This window comes from Heterodontus francisci, chromosome 32 (assembly GCF_036365525.1).
Source record: "Heterodontus francisci isolate sHetFra1 chromosome 32, sHetFra1.hap1, whole genome shotgun sequence".
NCBI classification, from domain to species: Eukaryota; Metazoa; Chordata; class Chondrichthyes; order Heterodontiformes; family Heterodontidae; genus Heterodontus; species Heterodontus francisci.
In genome coordinates, this window is record NC_090402.1 from 41,167,201 (window position 1) to 41,182,767 (window position 15,567).

Sequence of the window (15,567 nt, forward strand, 5' to 3'; positions counted from 1 at the left end):
TGTGATATGACTTTTGGTACACAGACACATTAATATTAGCAGTACAACTCGGGTCACGGGTCATGATACAATTGCCCAACGTGCACTGAAGCCATGTGGTGTGTGAGTGAGGTCAGTGTGGTCGATAACAAGGGTCTGATGATGGAGTATTGAGGCCAGCTTCAGGTCAGTGGTTGGGGGAAGACTGACACGTCATAGCCCGTTTACACACCAACATTCATGCCTCAGTAAAATGATTTATACTTTGTTGAGATCTGTAAGTTGGTATCATCGAATCATAGAATGATACATCACAGAAGGAAGCCATTTGACCCATTGCGGTGTGCTGGCTCTTTGAAAGAGATTAGTCTCACTTCCCTGCTTTCCCCATAGCCCAGCATTGTTTCCCCTTCTTTAAGTATATATCCAATTCCTTTTTGAATGTTACTGTTGAATCTGCTTCCACCACCCTTTCAAGCAGTACATTCCAGATCACAACTCACTGTGTAAAAAAAGGTCTCCTCATCTCACCTCTACTTCCTTCGCCTGTCACTTTAAATCTGTCCTCTAGTTACCGACCCTTCCGTCAGTGGAAAGCTTCTCCTTACTTATTCTATTAAAACCCTTCATGAATTTGAGCATTAGTATCAAATCTGCTCCACAAAGAATAATCCCAGCTTCACCAGTCACTCCTCACAATTGAAGTCCCTCATCCCTGGTCCTAATCTAATAAATCTCTTCTGTACTTACTGTAAGCATAGGAAGTCAAATGTGAAACCCCCAGCAAATCCCTTCCTCCTGTGTCATTTGCTCCTTGGCTACTGTAGTGTGGTATAAATATGCCATTAAATATTGCTTCGTGCAAAGCACATTGCTTAAGTCAATGGTTTAGGAGGTCTACTGTGCCATGAATTTCCTTTGACAAATAATTGGCAGTGAACAACTGGCTATTCCTACTTTGGTCGCCAAAAATGCCCCACTGAGGCAAGTATGGCCCTTTAAAAAGATGGGGCGAAATAGAATATTGTTAATTTAATTAAAAACACACATTCAAATTCTTCTGTTAGTTTTTCTTCTGACTCTAATGTACCAAAGTGGTTAAAACTCACAAAATTCCTTGTCTGTAGCCAACAGCTCAATCAGCCAAACATTATTGGTCCTCAATACAAAATGGATGGAAACCCAAAATCGGTTCAATTTCAATAATTAATGTGCACTGCACAAATAATGCAAAAGGTAAGATTATCATTCAGAGAACGAGGAGGTGGAAAGTGTATATTGTTAACAGATATGTGCCCTCATCAATACTGGGCTACACAGACCCAACAGTGTGAAACAGAAACAGTTAAGATTAACATGAGCACTTAAAATTGTTCCATTTTTGTTTTCCGCAAAGCAATTGTAACATCGTCTGTAAAATCCAATGGCCACCAATTCAATTGCAACAGACAGCCAAAGGCAAAAAGCTTAAAACCAGCACCAGTCATCAGATCCAGGTTCTGGGTTGTCCATCACCTACAGTGTAAGGCTTCCTCCCAGTCACTCTATAATGTGAACTGAACCACATGTTCAGTAGACTATACTAACGGTGTAAATTATGTGTTGAAATAATACCAAAAAAAGTATTTTTTTTTAAAAAAGCAAGCTCTTGCATAAACACAACGCATCAGTGACATGATTAATAAATACTCTTTCTTTTTTATTTAGTGCTCACTGTTGTGGTACTGCTGCAACATGATGAGAGGTCAATCTCGATATATTTAGTACGTACATTGTAACACACTGCCAGCTATTAGAAAACATTTTATTGAAGCATACACATCTTAATTGTTGCCATTTTCATTTTTTTCACATATTAACAGCACTGTGGAAAGTCTCAAGTTTGCTACATTAAAAGATACAAACACGTTACACCTCCACAGGATAAGAATTAAAAAGGCAAGTTGACGGACAGACAACATCCACAGGCAGTTTTTTTTTGTATTCAAACAGGCTAAATGATATCCAGTGATGCCATATACCAGGTCCAAGACATTCAAAAGCTTTTTTAATCCTCTTTCATCCAAAAACAAATCACTGATTTCTTCAGGACTCATTTTCATTTCTCTCCAAATTATTTTTGTCCAGCTACAGGTGAAGGGGTTAATGACAGTAAGAGAGGAAGTCCAGAAAAGGTGGCTGTTCGTGTTAAAGTTGCAATGATTGAATAAAGCAGGATTTATTTTTGTTTAAGCATGGTCAAGGAATTATAAGCAGTTTAATTTTGTATTGTTTACCTTCTCCCTGCCTCCCTCTTATTCCCAATACCCTCTGTTTCAGAACAGGCTGTATCCACCGTCATCAACACTGTTGGGCAAGTCAACCATGAGAGGATTATCTGCAGAGTCAAGCGATCAGAGAATACTGCTCAACAGGCCATCTATGAATGTTATCGACCTGGGAGTGCCCGCCTCTGCCAATACTCCATTCTGTAACCCTTGGGGACGCCATGAGTTACTCTTGTATTTCAAGGTTATCAATTTGACCGCATTATCACAATAAATGCAGTACTCTTATTTGTTCAGTCGTAATGTTGCTGCTAACAGTTGCGCACTTGCTATCTGTTCAGATGGAGCTCAGGTTTAAACCGCACACTTGAGTTCCTTCTTTTGATGACTATTTTGCTGGAAGCTTGACAAACACAGGAAAACTGTCATAATACATCATTTGTTTTACAGCATCATTTATTAATAATGCTCTTTTTTATGCTTCAAAAATGGCAAAAGATCCTTTCACTGCATCAGAGTTTTCCCTCAAATCCAGTGACCTTCCATCCAATGTTTTCATTCAACAAATGTTGGCAAGTGTTCAGGAGTGTTCAGACTACAGAGCAATGATAGGACTATGTGTGGCGCCATTGTTAGAATGAAAGGAAGGTATTTGCAGCAGGTTTTACATTTGGGCCATCAATACAAGATTGTGACTAATTAATCCAATAGGGAATTCCAGAGAAACTTCTTCATCCAGAGGGCGGTGAGATGTGAAACACATTACCACAAGTTGTAGCTTGTAGTATAGATGCATTTAAGGGGATGCCAGGTAAACGGGGGAAAGGAATAGAAGGATATGCTATGAAGAGAGGTGGGAGGAGACTCGTGTGCAGCATAAACACTGGCATGGACTAGTTGGGCCGAATGGCCTGTTTCTGTGCTGTAAATTCTACTAATTCCATTGAGAATGTAAAAGAAAAGCCAGAGCTGACAAATGGTTCTGCAATCTTCTCCTGTTTGCTGGGGATATACCTCTGTGATGGACCACACATGGTTTGTGTTTCACTGTGCAGCAATGTCAGATAGATAGTTAAGTAGGTTGCTACATGCACAATGGCTTCAGATGATCAGTTTTAGATTTTGAGAAACTGCACTGTTCAGTGAACAGTCTATTTCTTTTGTCTCAAGGCTGGTTCTTTCAAGAATCATGTTCAGTGACCGTTTAGACAGGCAGTTCTGTTCTGACTTACTAAATCAGCTGATGAAAGATTTACAAATGCAGGCCAAATCGCAGATCATGAACTAAGCTGCTTTCTTGTTTCAAATACAGAAGCGTACCTACTTGAATTGACATGTAATTCTCATTGTTATAAAAGGAAAAACTTGAAAACTGGATGGTGTCTCTCGGTGGACACGGGTTGCACTGTTTCCCCTTTGAGAGCACTGCTCAGAAGAACCATAGGGAGGACATATTTTATGTGGACATCTCAAGCAAGGACTGCAGTCGACTGCTCTCTCAATGTAATCATGTCATGCATGTCAATATCCGTGAGCCAACAAAACAATGTTCTGCACAAAACATCCACTCCCAGCCTGATTCTAGGCAGCCATTGCAGAGGAGACACCAACAACAACTTGCATTTATAGAGAACCTTGAACATAATGAAATGTCCCAAAGTGCTTTACCACGGGTTATCAAACAAAAATTTGACACCGAGCCACATAGGGAGATATTAAGTCAGGTGACCATTAGTTTGGTCAAAGAGGTTGATTTTAAGGATCATCGTAAAGGAAGAAAGAGCAGTAGAGAGGCAGAGAGATTTAGGGATGGAATTCCAGAGCACTTAGCCTTGGCAGCTGACGGCTCAGCTGGCAATGGTGGAGTGATTAAAATCAGGAATGTTGGCGAGGCCAGAATTGGTGGAGTGCAGAAATCTCGGGGGCTGTAAGGCTAGAGGAGACCACAGAGATAGAGAGGGGTGAGGCCATTGAGATTTGAAAATAAGGATGAGAACTTTAAAATCGAGGCATTGCTTAACCGGGAGTCAATGTAGGTCAGCCAGCACAAGAATGATGGATGACTGAGACTTGATACAAGTTAAAACACAGGCAGCATAGTTTTGAAGGACCTCAAGTTTATGGAGGGTAGACTAGGGAACAATCCTTGACCCCTCCATCCTTGCAAACTACTGTTCCATCTCCACCCTCCCTTTCCTGTTTAAAGTCCTTGAATATGTCGTCACCTCCCAAATCCAAGCCCATCAGTCTTGGAACTTCATGTTTGATGCCCTCCAATCAGGTTTCCATAACCAGAACATACAACTGTCCATTTATGTTCAGCTACTAACTGCTGTTATAATATGTCATATTGCCTGCCTTTAGATGCAAAGCTGTACTGTAAAGGAGGCAGCATGCAAGCATCCAGTGGTAAGGGATGCCACCTCTCCAGGAATCGATGGTTAGTTGCAACTCTGGTTTTCAAATTGGCCACACCATGTAAATGGGGATGAACTTGGAAAACCAGAAATCACTTCATGTTACCAATAGCATTCCACTTGAAGTGACATCATAATATCAGAGGGGTACGAGAGACACCATCAAATGTATGCTACTTCCCTTGGTACTGCTCTGAATTAGATGAACCCTTTAGGTAAAGCTTCTCGTTAAATTGATCTTTGAAAACGAAAATCCTTACAGCACCCCCAATTTCGCAGCTTGAACTGTGTACAAAATTTACAAATTTCCCTGCAACAAATTTCCCTTCAATTTTCTCTTGTAGTGTGCAGTTTCAAATTTTTACAATCAGCAGGTTTTTTTTTGAGTGCACACCATTTTATATAACGCAGCGATTAACTGTGATATCTAGTTACTCATTTTACTATGTATGGCTTTTAAGTTATAATTAGCTTCCAGTAGAGTGCTTCAATTGCTCACATGTATAATGGCAGGGGACACGCCATCAGTAATTTAGCAGGGATAGTGCCTGCTTTTAATATAACTGAAAGTGATCACATGAACATGAATTATTATTGACTGAAACAGAACTTCACTGTAATAAAATACATGCCTTATCTTCACTAAAATCACATTGAACCTTTTCACCACTGTAAATTGGCTTCTGTGAAACACTTCAATTACAGAAAGAAAGAGAGATTTGCATTTATATTGCACGTTTCACCAACTCAGGACATCCCAAAGCCCTTTACAACCAATGAAGTATTTTTGAAGTGTAATCACTGTTTTAATGTGGGAACTGTGGCAATCAATTTGCGTACAGCAAGGTCACACAAACAGCAATGTGGTAATGATCAAACAATCTTTTTTTTAACTGATGTCGTTTGAGGAATTAATGTTGGCCAGAACAATAGAAATAAAGTCCTTGCTCTTTTTCTAAATTATGCCTCAGGATTATCACCTGAGAAGGCAGACAGGGCCTCGGTTTAAAATCTCATCTGAAAGGCCTTCTCAAAAGCAATTAGGGATGGGCGATAAATGCTGGCCTTGCAAGCAATGCTCACATCCCTCGAATGAAAAAAAATTCTAACAGTGTAGCTCTACCTCAGTACTGCACTGCAGTATCAGTCAAGATTTTGTGCTTCAGTATATTGAACGCACAACCTTCTGAGCGAAGGTGAGCATGCTAACAACGAAGCCACTGCTGTGACTGAAGAAGTTGTACCCAAATTAGTTTTACTATTCCGCTCAGTTGAGCATTTTTAAAGGGCCATCATACTTTGGTTGGCAAAGTTTTTTAAGCCACACAAGAAAGAGCATGCCATGAAAATGTAGGCCACATGGAGAAAACCACATCCCAATGCAGAGAACCCATCATCACTGCTGCACAGATTGGCAATGTGGAATTCTTTTAAATTAAACTTTTAAACGAATGTGAAAGCGGATCAAGGAAGTGAAGTGACAGAGGGCATGACAAAGTCACAGGGGATGGCCGCCGTGACACATAACACTGCTTACGAATCAAGTAAACATCTCATCAGGTGACTAAGCTCTCTAGGAGAATATTGCTCAAGTATTGAATCAATGCCAAGCTCTCTTCATTCATAGTCAATGTGTCGGTAGAACTTGGATTTTCCTCCCCGGTTTAAACATCCAGGCAGCTAACTCCTGTTCTATCACTTAGTATGGCAACTCATATATAGCCTCACAGCTCCAGGGACCCGGGTTCGATTCTGGGTACTGCCTGTGCGGAGTTTGCAAGTTCTCCCTGTGACCGCGTGGGTTTTCGCCGGGTGCTCCGGTTTCCTCCCACCGCCAAAGACTTGCAGGTGATAGGTAAATTGGCTGTTGTAAATTGCCCCTAGTGTAGGTAGGTGGTAGGGAATATGGGATTACTGTAGGGTTAGTATAAATGGGTGGTTGTTGGTCGGCACAGACTCAGTGGGCCGAAGGGCCTGTTTCAGTGCTGTATCTCTAAATAAAAATAAAACAAAATAAAACTGGGCATCCCACTTATATTACAACAGCACCATCCTTCAGATACACTGCTGCAATACAAGTGAGGTGACAACAATGTCTCTAAACACACAGATCACCATGTTGCACAACAGTCCTGCTCTTGGACTGGGAGATAAAGCTCTGCTAGTGGACAAACTGACAAGTTGATTCAACATTGGGGAATGTCTGTGGCTGGATGTCAAAAGTTGAAAGTACAACTGTCATGAAGACCCCCACCTGCCAACAATGAGGCATATTAATTTTGTCATATGAACATTAATTTTAAACTGTTGCTGGAGAAAAGAAATAACTTGTTAAAGAGATCATCAGACATTTGGGCTGGAAGGATATTTGCATACTAAGAGACAGTGCTTGGAGAGACAAATGGATTGTTCAGTGATTCAATTAACAGAGATTGGGCTGGGCAATGGTGATCCACATCTTGTCGGGGTAGGAGACAGCACTACACCCTCCTCACCGTGAGCTTTGGAAATTCACAAACGCAGGATTGGTTAAGGCAATTAGTCACATGACTAACCTGCTGAACAATTTGGAGTTTTGAATTGTGCCACACAGAAAGGAACAGAAGGCAGTTTGCAACTGAAGCTGGAACAAGAAAGCCTGTTTCCTGGCTGTCTCTGTCTCGCTTTCTCCCAAGCCACAGGACCCACAGAAGACACATAAATCTCAAGAGAGAAAAGACTCAGACATCGAAACAAGTTGAAGCGTGCACTGGACCCCAACAAATTTCATGGCTTACCGGCAACCAAAGACTCCACATTGAACTTAAAGGACTGTAATTATAATCCCGATATTGTTGCAAACTTCCCCCCTTTATTCTCTTCTGCTTTTTTTGTCTCTATCTGCATGTGCATTTATCGCGTATGCATGCTCGCATGGTCATGTTGCATATTCATAGTCGTTAACCGGATTAGGGTTTAAGATTAATAAATTTCCACCTTTCTTGTTTAAATCTAAGGAAACCTTTTTATTTGCCTCACAATTGGAGCATTGAACAAGGATTCACTGAGGGGGAGCTAAAAACAGTGTTTCTAATATTAAAATTTCTAATATTCTGTTACAGTTAAACCAGGCAAAGGCTGAGAGGGAACCCCTAAACTCCTTCTCACCTGGTTGTAACAGCGTCATTTGAGTAAATGCATCCGCATAAATTTTCGCATGTGATCACTCGTTCCTGTGCGGCCTAAGTCCTCAAATCTGCACAACAGGGGGACTTTAGATCACAGGCAGATATATTGGCAACCACGTATATAAAATGGAGATGAAACAACTTAGCAATGGTGAACTAAAACTGACACTGGACACAAAGTTTCTGGCCAGCAGTTACTTTGCTAGTTGCCACTGTTTAACCATCCCTTTTTGGCACTTTAAAAGCATAATGTAAAGGCGATCACACAATATTTTATAGATATTAATAAACAAATTTATTCTTAGCCTTCAAACTTCAGCCACAGCTGCTAGTACTTATAATTTTATGCACTGTTGATGGAGAGTATTCACCAATAATCAGTATGATAAAGCAAAGACAGGCAAGTTCTGAAGGGGGGAACAAGTCAACTGATTAAATCTTCCAAGATTCAAAAGTTAAACCTACTTGACAGTATTGTGCGCATGTAAGTTTGGGTCAAAATTGTACTGTGGGTAGTTTTTAATCTGTGCTGGTTCTCCTGAAAAGGTTACAACTACAATGATGTGATCACTCAAGGCCACATTTAGATCACTCTGTGTCAACATCTAGTGTTGATCATATTAGGTAGAAAATAATAAAATTGGAATTGAAAAACATGAAATTGAGAGCGCATAGTGGATGTTTAATCATTGTATATTGGACATGAAAACTGCAAGAAGTTAGAGAGATAAACACTACATTTAGGTACTAAGGAAAGGATCTGCATTTTGCAAGCTGACGATCATGCTGTTGACATTGTACTGAGGATCTCTCACAAAATGAGATAAGCAGATTGAAAAAGTCCTATACTATAATATTTACAAGGCTGACAAAGGATATCTAGGGGAAGATGAATAATTTTGCAACAGCTTGCTCACCATTTTGACTCCATGAATCATTCCTCGAAGCCCGACAGAACACACATGGGCGCTGAATGGCCTTCGAGATTCAGAATTTGAAGTCCAACAGCGCTCCTGATAAAATAATCTCCTCAGTGCACCCAAGAAATAGTTGGATGAATGGGAATGGGGTTGTCGCCTAGACAAAACAGAGAATGAAAACTCTTCTGGCAATCTTGTAATTCTGCTTCTTCCATCTCATCTCTGGTATAAAATGGCGAAGTACACCGCTCCGTATGGACCAGATCAAAGGACCAAGTTAAGTGTTACCCTCACAGTGATAGACAAAACACCAGAGAGACAATGTTCATATATGCTGGGTTTATGCCTGTTGATTCATTGGTTTCTTCGCACCTACCCACCCCATTTCATACTGAAGAAGTATAAACTAGAAAGACAACCAATACGCCACCTAAACCAGAGTAAGTGCAGATCCTAAAATGGAGTGGTAAATGGGAGCATGGTGATTCAAATTATTTACACTGCCAAAGGCACTGACTCACTGCAGGGGAGTTGGTTGGGGGCGGGGGTAGAATTCCACAGACACCTGCACCCCTCCAATAGCTCACCCAAATGACAGCAAGGACAGGTCATTCCATCCTGGGGCAGTGGGCGGCGGGCAGGGAAAGAGAACAGTGCATCCAAAACAAGGCCTTTCCTGTCCTCACAAACATTATGCATTTCCAACAATTGATGGTGATTGGAAATGGGAACTATTTTCTCTTTCCAAACCTACGGGGTGCAGACATGAATTATAATACCCCAATCACTGCTTGAACCTGGCAGGGAGAATGTCACTTTTACATCTGAGAAATCTGGACTTTGTTGGAGAAACTATAGCAGTAATCTGTAAAGGTGGGAAGGCTATGTGGGCGGGGTGGGGGGGGGGGAGACACTTGAATCAATAATAAGGATTATTAATTGAAAAGAATGGGAATTTGTATCAGATAAGTAAGTGTTCAGTTTTGACTTTTCGTGTATTTCTTAAAGAACATGGTCAATGAGTTGGTCACAAAAGATGTTGCATTAAAGAGGTTTAAAGGATTGGCCGAATTATGAAAACTGAAATTGGATCCAGAAATCACAGTATGCAAGTCACAACTGTGGGCTGCTCGGTATTTAAAATGAGTAAGACTCCCAGCATCACCACTAAGATGACTAACACATAGAAACTATACTTCATCAATTTTGATTAGTTATTTCTCCATGTAAAGCCCATGGATACAAAGGGATGATATTGAATCATTATCTGTTACATTACTGACCCTAGAAATATCCCAAACATAATCCCTTTCAAAATGACTCATTCTCCACCAAGTTCCACACAGCATTTGGTGCTAATTATTTTAGATTTTCACATTGTGGGGGGTCGGGTGTGGGGGTACAGGTGCAAGGTGCTGTGTGAAGAAACTAATCGGTTTCTTCACTTTGACTGTCTAGTTTTCCCCTATACAGAGGCTGCCAGCAGGTCTCTGTAGTTTTCCTGTTGCAAACTGCCTGGACACTTGAATCCAACTGACCCACAAATGATGAAGTTCATTGTTCTCAAAGCTCCAGAGCCAAGGAAATTCCCCAAAGGATAGAAAAAAATAGAAGCAGGCACAGAACTCCTGCCGTAGAACTACACTGACAGAAGAGTTCAAGCAGTCTGCCAAAATAAGATCCCCTCGCACAGAGAGGGAGATCTCAAAGTAAAAAATAATGTTAGAAAAAAAATTGATACTGGAAATCTAAAATTAAAATAAAGAAAATGGTGAAATTTCACAGGTCAGTCAGCATCTGACAGAATAAAATTGAATATCCCATGACTGGATTGAAGGGTCTCGCACACAAATACTGATCAGTCTTTTCTTTATTTAGATGCTACCTGGTTCATTCTGTGTTTTCAGCATTTTTTTTTTGTTTTTATTGAGAGAGCATTAGCTCCTTCCAAATATTTTGTACTGACGATGAAGAGATAGATGCTAATGTTGAATTATTAAGTCAGCGGATGGCCCTCAAACATCTGTAAATCATTAATCAAACAGTGAGGGGTAAACACTGTCAATTATGAATCTTTATTTCTCAATTTACCAGCTGACCTGTGGCCCATCTTGAGCTTTTCCAATTAAGTTTTTGCTGAAGTGCCGACTGTTTGATCATTAACCAATGCTGAGTTAGTACCATTGGAGGCATAGCTTGATTCTTGGTTTAAATGCTTGATGAGAAGGGTAACATTCACTGTTCTCTGGTTGCAATATTCAACTGACTGTGTCCATCAGTGTGAAAAACCCACTGGGTCCTTTTGAATCGGAATTTGTTGCAGTTATTTAATTAATTAGTTAGCCATGAACAACCTCTTAAGGGGGCAGTTGTCCAACTACATAGAGTGAGATTGGTGTGACAAATATTTGTTGGTATATTGTGGTACTCCCTGGGTCCAGGTGTTGCTGTGAAGGACCTACTGTGCTGCCGTACATGGCCTACAGACTTGCTAAAATTACTCCTAACTTTGCCCACCCCCCCACCTCAAAAATCTCCAACTTTCCCAACATATAACTCCACATGTGCTCATACTTAACCTCTCAATATCCCTTAACTTTGTTTTTAAAATGCCTTGTTTCTATTCCATTTGCCGAATGGATCTTATTTTACTGTTAAATTTTCTGTACAAATTCACGCTAGGTACCAGCTAGCATGTGCAACTGTGGAAATCATAAGAATGTTAACAATATATTGGAATGGCAGTAGTTCACAACGAGCACTCCTGACTGGCTCATGAGTCCTCGAAGGCCTCCCCTTGCTTAAAGTGGGAACTAAAAAGGCGTCCTTGTCTGAAGAGATAAGAAACATGCTTGGACAAATCAATTTGGTGAGTCCCCGTGGATTCCTCGCACTTTGCCAAGAAACCAATCTGTGGTGTGTGTGTGTTTGCTATTTTTTTGCAACTGTGCATCTTACAAGTCCCAAGGGAAAATGTCAGCAAAGTTTTGTTGTCAGCAGATCCGCCTGTTTTAGAATCTCGGAGTTGTACATGTCCAGGGCATGGTTGACGCGCATAACCTCACTGCTGTTGAGCTTGAGGCGATGCTTGAGCATACAGGAGAAGAGGTCCAGCGGCGCCTTGCCTGCGGCCACGGGCGGGGCCAGTCGGTTGATGCGCTCCCGGATGTCCAGGAGCAGCAGCATGACCGAGGACGAGGAGTGGAACTGCGTCCCCTGCGCATACGACTGGTTGACCTGTTGGACCGCACTGCGCAGCAGGTCAGTGTTGAAGCGCAGGCTGTAGCCGTACACCTGCACATCCGAGATCTTGATGTAGATCTGCCGCTTGTTGGGGTCCGAGAGATCCACGGGGCCCTGGGCTGTCTCATTGCGCAGGGAGGCAGGCATCTTGGCCCGGCTGCGCAGGTAGACGTGCACAGTCTCGAAGACTGTCTTCCACCTGTTTCCCAGGAGCAGGGTCCAGTTGTAGCAGGGTGAGTCATGCAGTCTCGTTTTCTCCCAGCTGGGGTAACCATGCTCACCGATTGGCGTGTTCCAGCCCTCTGAGTGGCTGCCACTGAAGGGGTTAATGTAAACAAAAAACACCGGGTCCAGGCTGCTGTTCCTCATCTGACAGATTTTCATGGAGAGGCCCACCACCATGTGGATAAAATCCACACGGTTCTTGTTGCTTTTGAGGGTCAGCGACATCCGCTTCCGCCACCGGGGGTCGAAAAAGGTGTCCAGGCGGATCTCGTTGCTGATGAACATGGTCTGGATGGACAACCTGGAGTCCTTTTTTGCCAGGAGGTAATTCAGCTCCAGGTCGTGGAAGTCCAGCTCCGTCTCAAAGCTCACAAACTGCTCGCTGCGCTCCGAGTCCACATTCTGAGGCTCACAGCGGCCCCGGTACAGCTTGAAGCCCCGGTTGCAAGAGCCGCAGAGGGAAATGTTGGCCAGGCTGCACATGGCGCAGCTGCTGTTGCTGCCGATGTTGCAGGGGATGGATCGCTGGCACACGTTGGCCACAGTGTGGCACACGCAGCTCTTCTGGCTCTCAAGGAAGGTGCCCCAGTAACCATTTTCACTGCAGTATAGAAATGACTGTACTCGGTTCAGCCACTGATGGACTGACCTGCAAACAAAGCAAACAGGCACATTAATCAAGATCAATCGAGTTCCATTGAAAGGAAACAGAAAGGCAACAGCACCTATCAACTTTGAAAACCCACATCAATAAGAACATAAAGGGCAATAATATTGTAAGAACACCATCACCTCCAAGGCATGCGCCATCCTGACTTGATATACATCTCCATTCTTCCCATTATTTCAAAATCCTGGCATTCCCTAACACATGGAAGTACCATCACCACAAAAACCTGCAGTGGTTCAAGAAGAGGTTTACCGATGCCTTCTGAGGGGAACTAGGGATGTACAATAAATGTATCCTGTTCAGGTTTTCCCACATCCCATGATGACATCTGTTTTATAAAAAACAACTGGAAGTATTGCAAATCTAAACAACAGAAAATGCTGAATATTTACAAAGCAGGCACCTCAGCACATGATGGAGAAGAGCCACAATTACGATTTTGTTCCAAGCTGGAATTGTTGACATGTACTGGACACACATGGAACACTTTTGGGCTGACGGATGCAGAAAGGCAAACTTCCAATGGCTGATGCAAAGTAACTTGTCCTATACACAGGATGGATTAAACTAACTGATCTCAGCACATCATAAGCAATTCAAACCACTCCACAAATCCTTCAATCTTGTTCAACAAGACAGAATTTTCCCCTCATGTAGCCATCATCTCAAGTGTGCTGGAATACAAAGGGGAGGAAGTTATGCTACAGTCGTATAAAGCTCTGGTTAGATCACATTGTGAGTACTGCTTCCAGTTCTGGGCATAAGCTCAGGAAAGATATATTGCCCTTCGCGGGGCAAATTGCAGATTCACCAGAATAATACCAGGACTAAAAGGGTTAAATTATGAAGAAAGGTTGCATACTCTATTCCTTTGAGTACAAAAGATTAAGGGGTAATAAAATTGAGGTGTTGACGATGATTAAAGATTTGATAGACTGGATAGAGAGAATCGATTTCCTCTGGTGGGGGAGTCCAGGACAAAGTAGAGCTAGGCTGTTCAGTGGGCTGATGTTAGAAAGAACTTCTTCATACAAAGGGTAGCGGAAATCTGGAACTCTCTCCTGTAAAAAGCTGTTGAGGTTAGGTGAATCGGAAATTTTAAAACTGAGATTGATAGATTTTTTTTTTAGTCAAGGGCACTAAGGGATATTGAACCAAGACGGGTAAATAGAGTTAAGATATAGATCGGCCATGGTATGATTAAATGCCAAAACAGGCTCAAGGGGCTGAATGGCCTTTTCCTGTTCCTATGCTCCTATAGCAAGTAAGTGATATCAAACCACAATCTGTTTTATATCCAAATTATTACTCTGGTAATAGAAGTCATGCTTTGCCTTAGTCCCTCCAATCAAAATGCTAGCCGATTCAGGCCAATCTCAGCCCATCACAGTGAGGAATGGCAATCATGTTAATATATTCTCTTATGGAGTTGAGGTAGAAGATCAGCCATGATCGTATTGAATGGGGCCAGAGCAGGGTGGAAGGGCCAATTGGCCTAATTCTGCTGCTATTTCTTATGCTCGTTTACATTGTCTATTATAAATTATAGCAAAGCTGCTGAATTACTGAATCACTTTTTCCTCTTCAGTGGGCTGAGATCATGCTAATGGCAGATAAAACGTTAGCAGAAAAACACTTAGCGATTTTCTCCACCAGTCCTGCTCTTGTTTATGTAACTGCAGTATAGCTGTGTAAGGCTATTAATGTGATTTTGATTGCACATCTTCCTTTTTTAATATTTAAATTATCTCCCTTAGCCATCTTCTTTTGCCTTTTATCCATAGCCAATTTTCTTCCCTCCCTCCTGACTCCAGACTGGAGTTTCAGAGGCTTCATAATTACCAGTGAGCCTCTGATATCTCTCCAAAATGACCATTACCAATGTGTGTGCCTTGACAAGTCAGCATTGCAGTTAATTTGAGCTCATGGGGCATCCCAGTCAAGTATGATTGTGCACTTTCCTGTCGTTCATGCAGCCAACCACTTTCAGGAGGGGTTGCTGAGTACTGATCAAGAGAGGAGACTCTGGAGTTTAGAAGATTGTGGGGTGATCAAATTGAGATGTTTAAAATGATAAAGGGATTCAATGGGGTAGATACTGAGAAACTATTTCCTCTGGTGGGGGAATCCAAACCAAGGGGACATAATCTTAAAATTAGAGCTAGGCCATTAGGAGTGAAATCAATAAACACTTTTTCACACAAAAGGAATTCTCTGCCCCACAAAGCTGTGAATGCTGGGTCAATTGAAGATTTTCGAAACAGAGATTAACAGAGTGTTATTATGTCAGAACATCAAGGCATATGCAGAGAGGGCAAATAAAATGGAGTTAAGGTGCAGAAAAGCTATGATCTAACTGAATGATGGAGCAGGCACAAGTGGCTGAATGAGCTACTCCTGGATCTTAAAGTCACAACTGACAAAATATGTAATTTAAGAAAAAAACAGAAGCAACTGCCAACCATTACATTTGTGAAGTCTCCAACTGCTGTTGTTCACTTAATCTGCTGACTATTTTACAACAAACCCAGACATTTTATTCACTATTGCTTCATTGATACTCAGGCACAATTAAGAGTACTAACTCAAAAGAGCCTGTTGATGCAGGTAAATTGCACTGTGTGCTATAATTTCATGTTTTCTCCACCAAATCAAATTCTATCCCACTATACCTCTGCG

General features: G+C 41.8%; 1 protein-coding gene across 4 annotated transcripts in view; it reads right to left on the minus strand.

The window, feature by feature from the left end:
- Nucleotides 1-1,674: 1,674 nt before the first annotated feature.
- The window catches only part of brinp1 (bone morphogenetic protein/retinoic acid inducible neural-specific 1), a 375,763-nt gene continuing 361,870 nt past the window's right edge, over nt 1,675-15,567 (minus strand). For all 4 annotated transcript variants that reach the window (XM_068012711.1, XM_068012712.1, XM_068012713.1 and 1 more), the window contains exon 8: nt 1,675-12,867. In XM_068012711.1, coding sequence (XP_067868812.1) covers nt 11,727-12,867 — 1,141 coding nt within the window. In that variant the 3' untranslated portion in view covers nt 1,675-11,726. The remainder of the gene's footprint in view (nt 12,868-15,567) is intronic.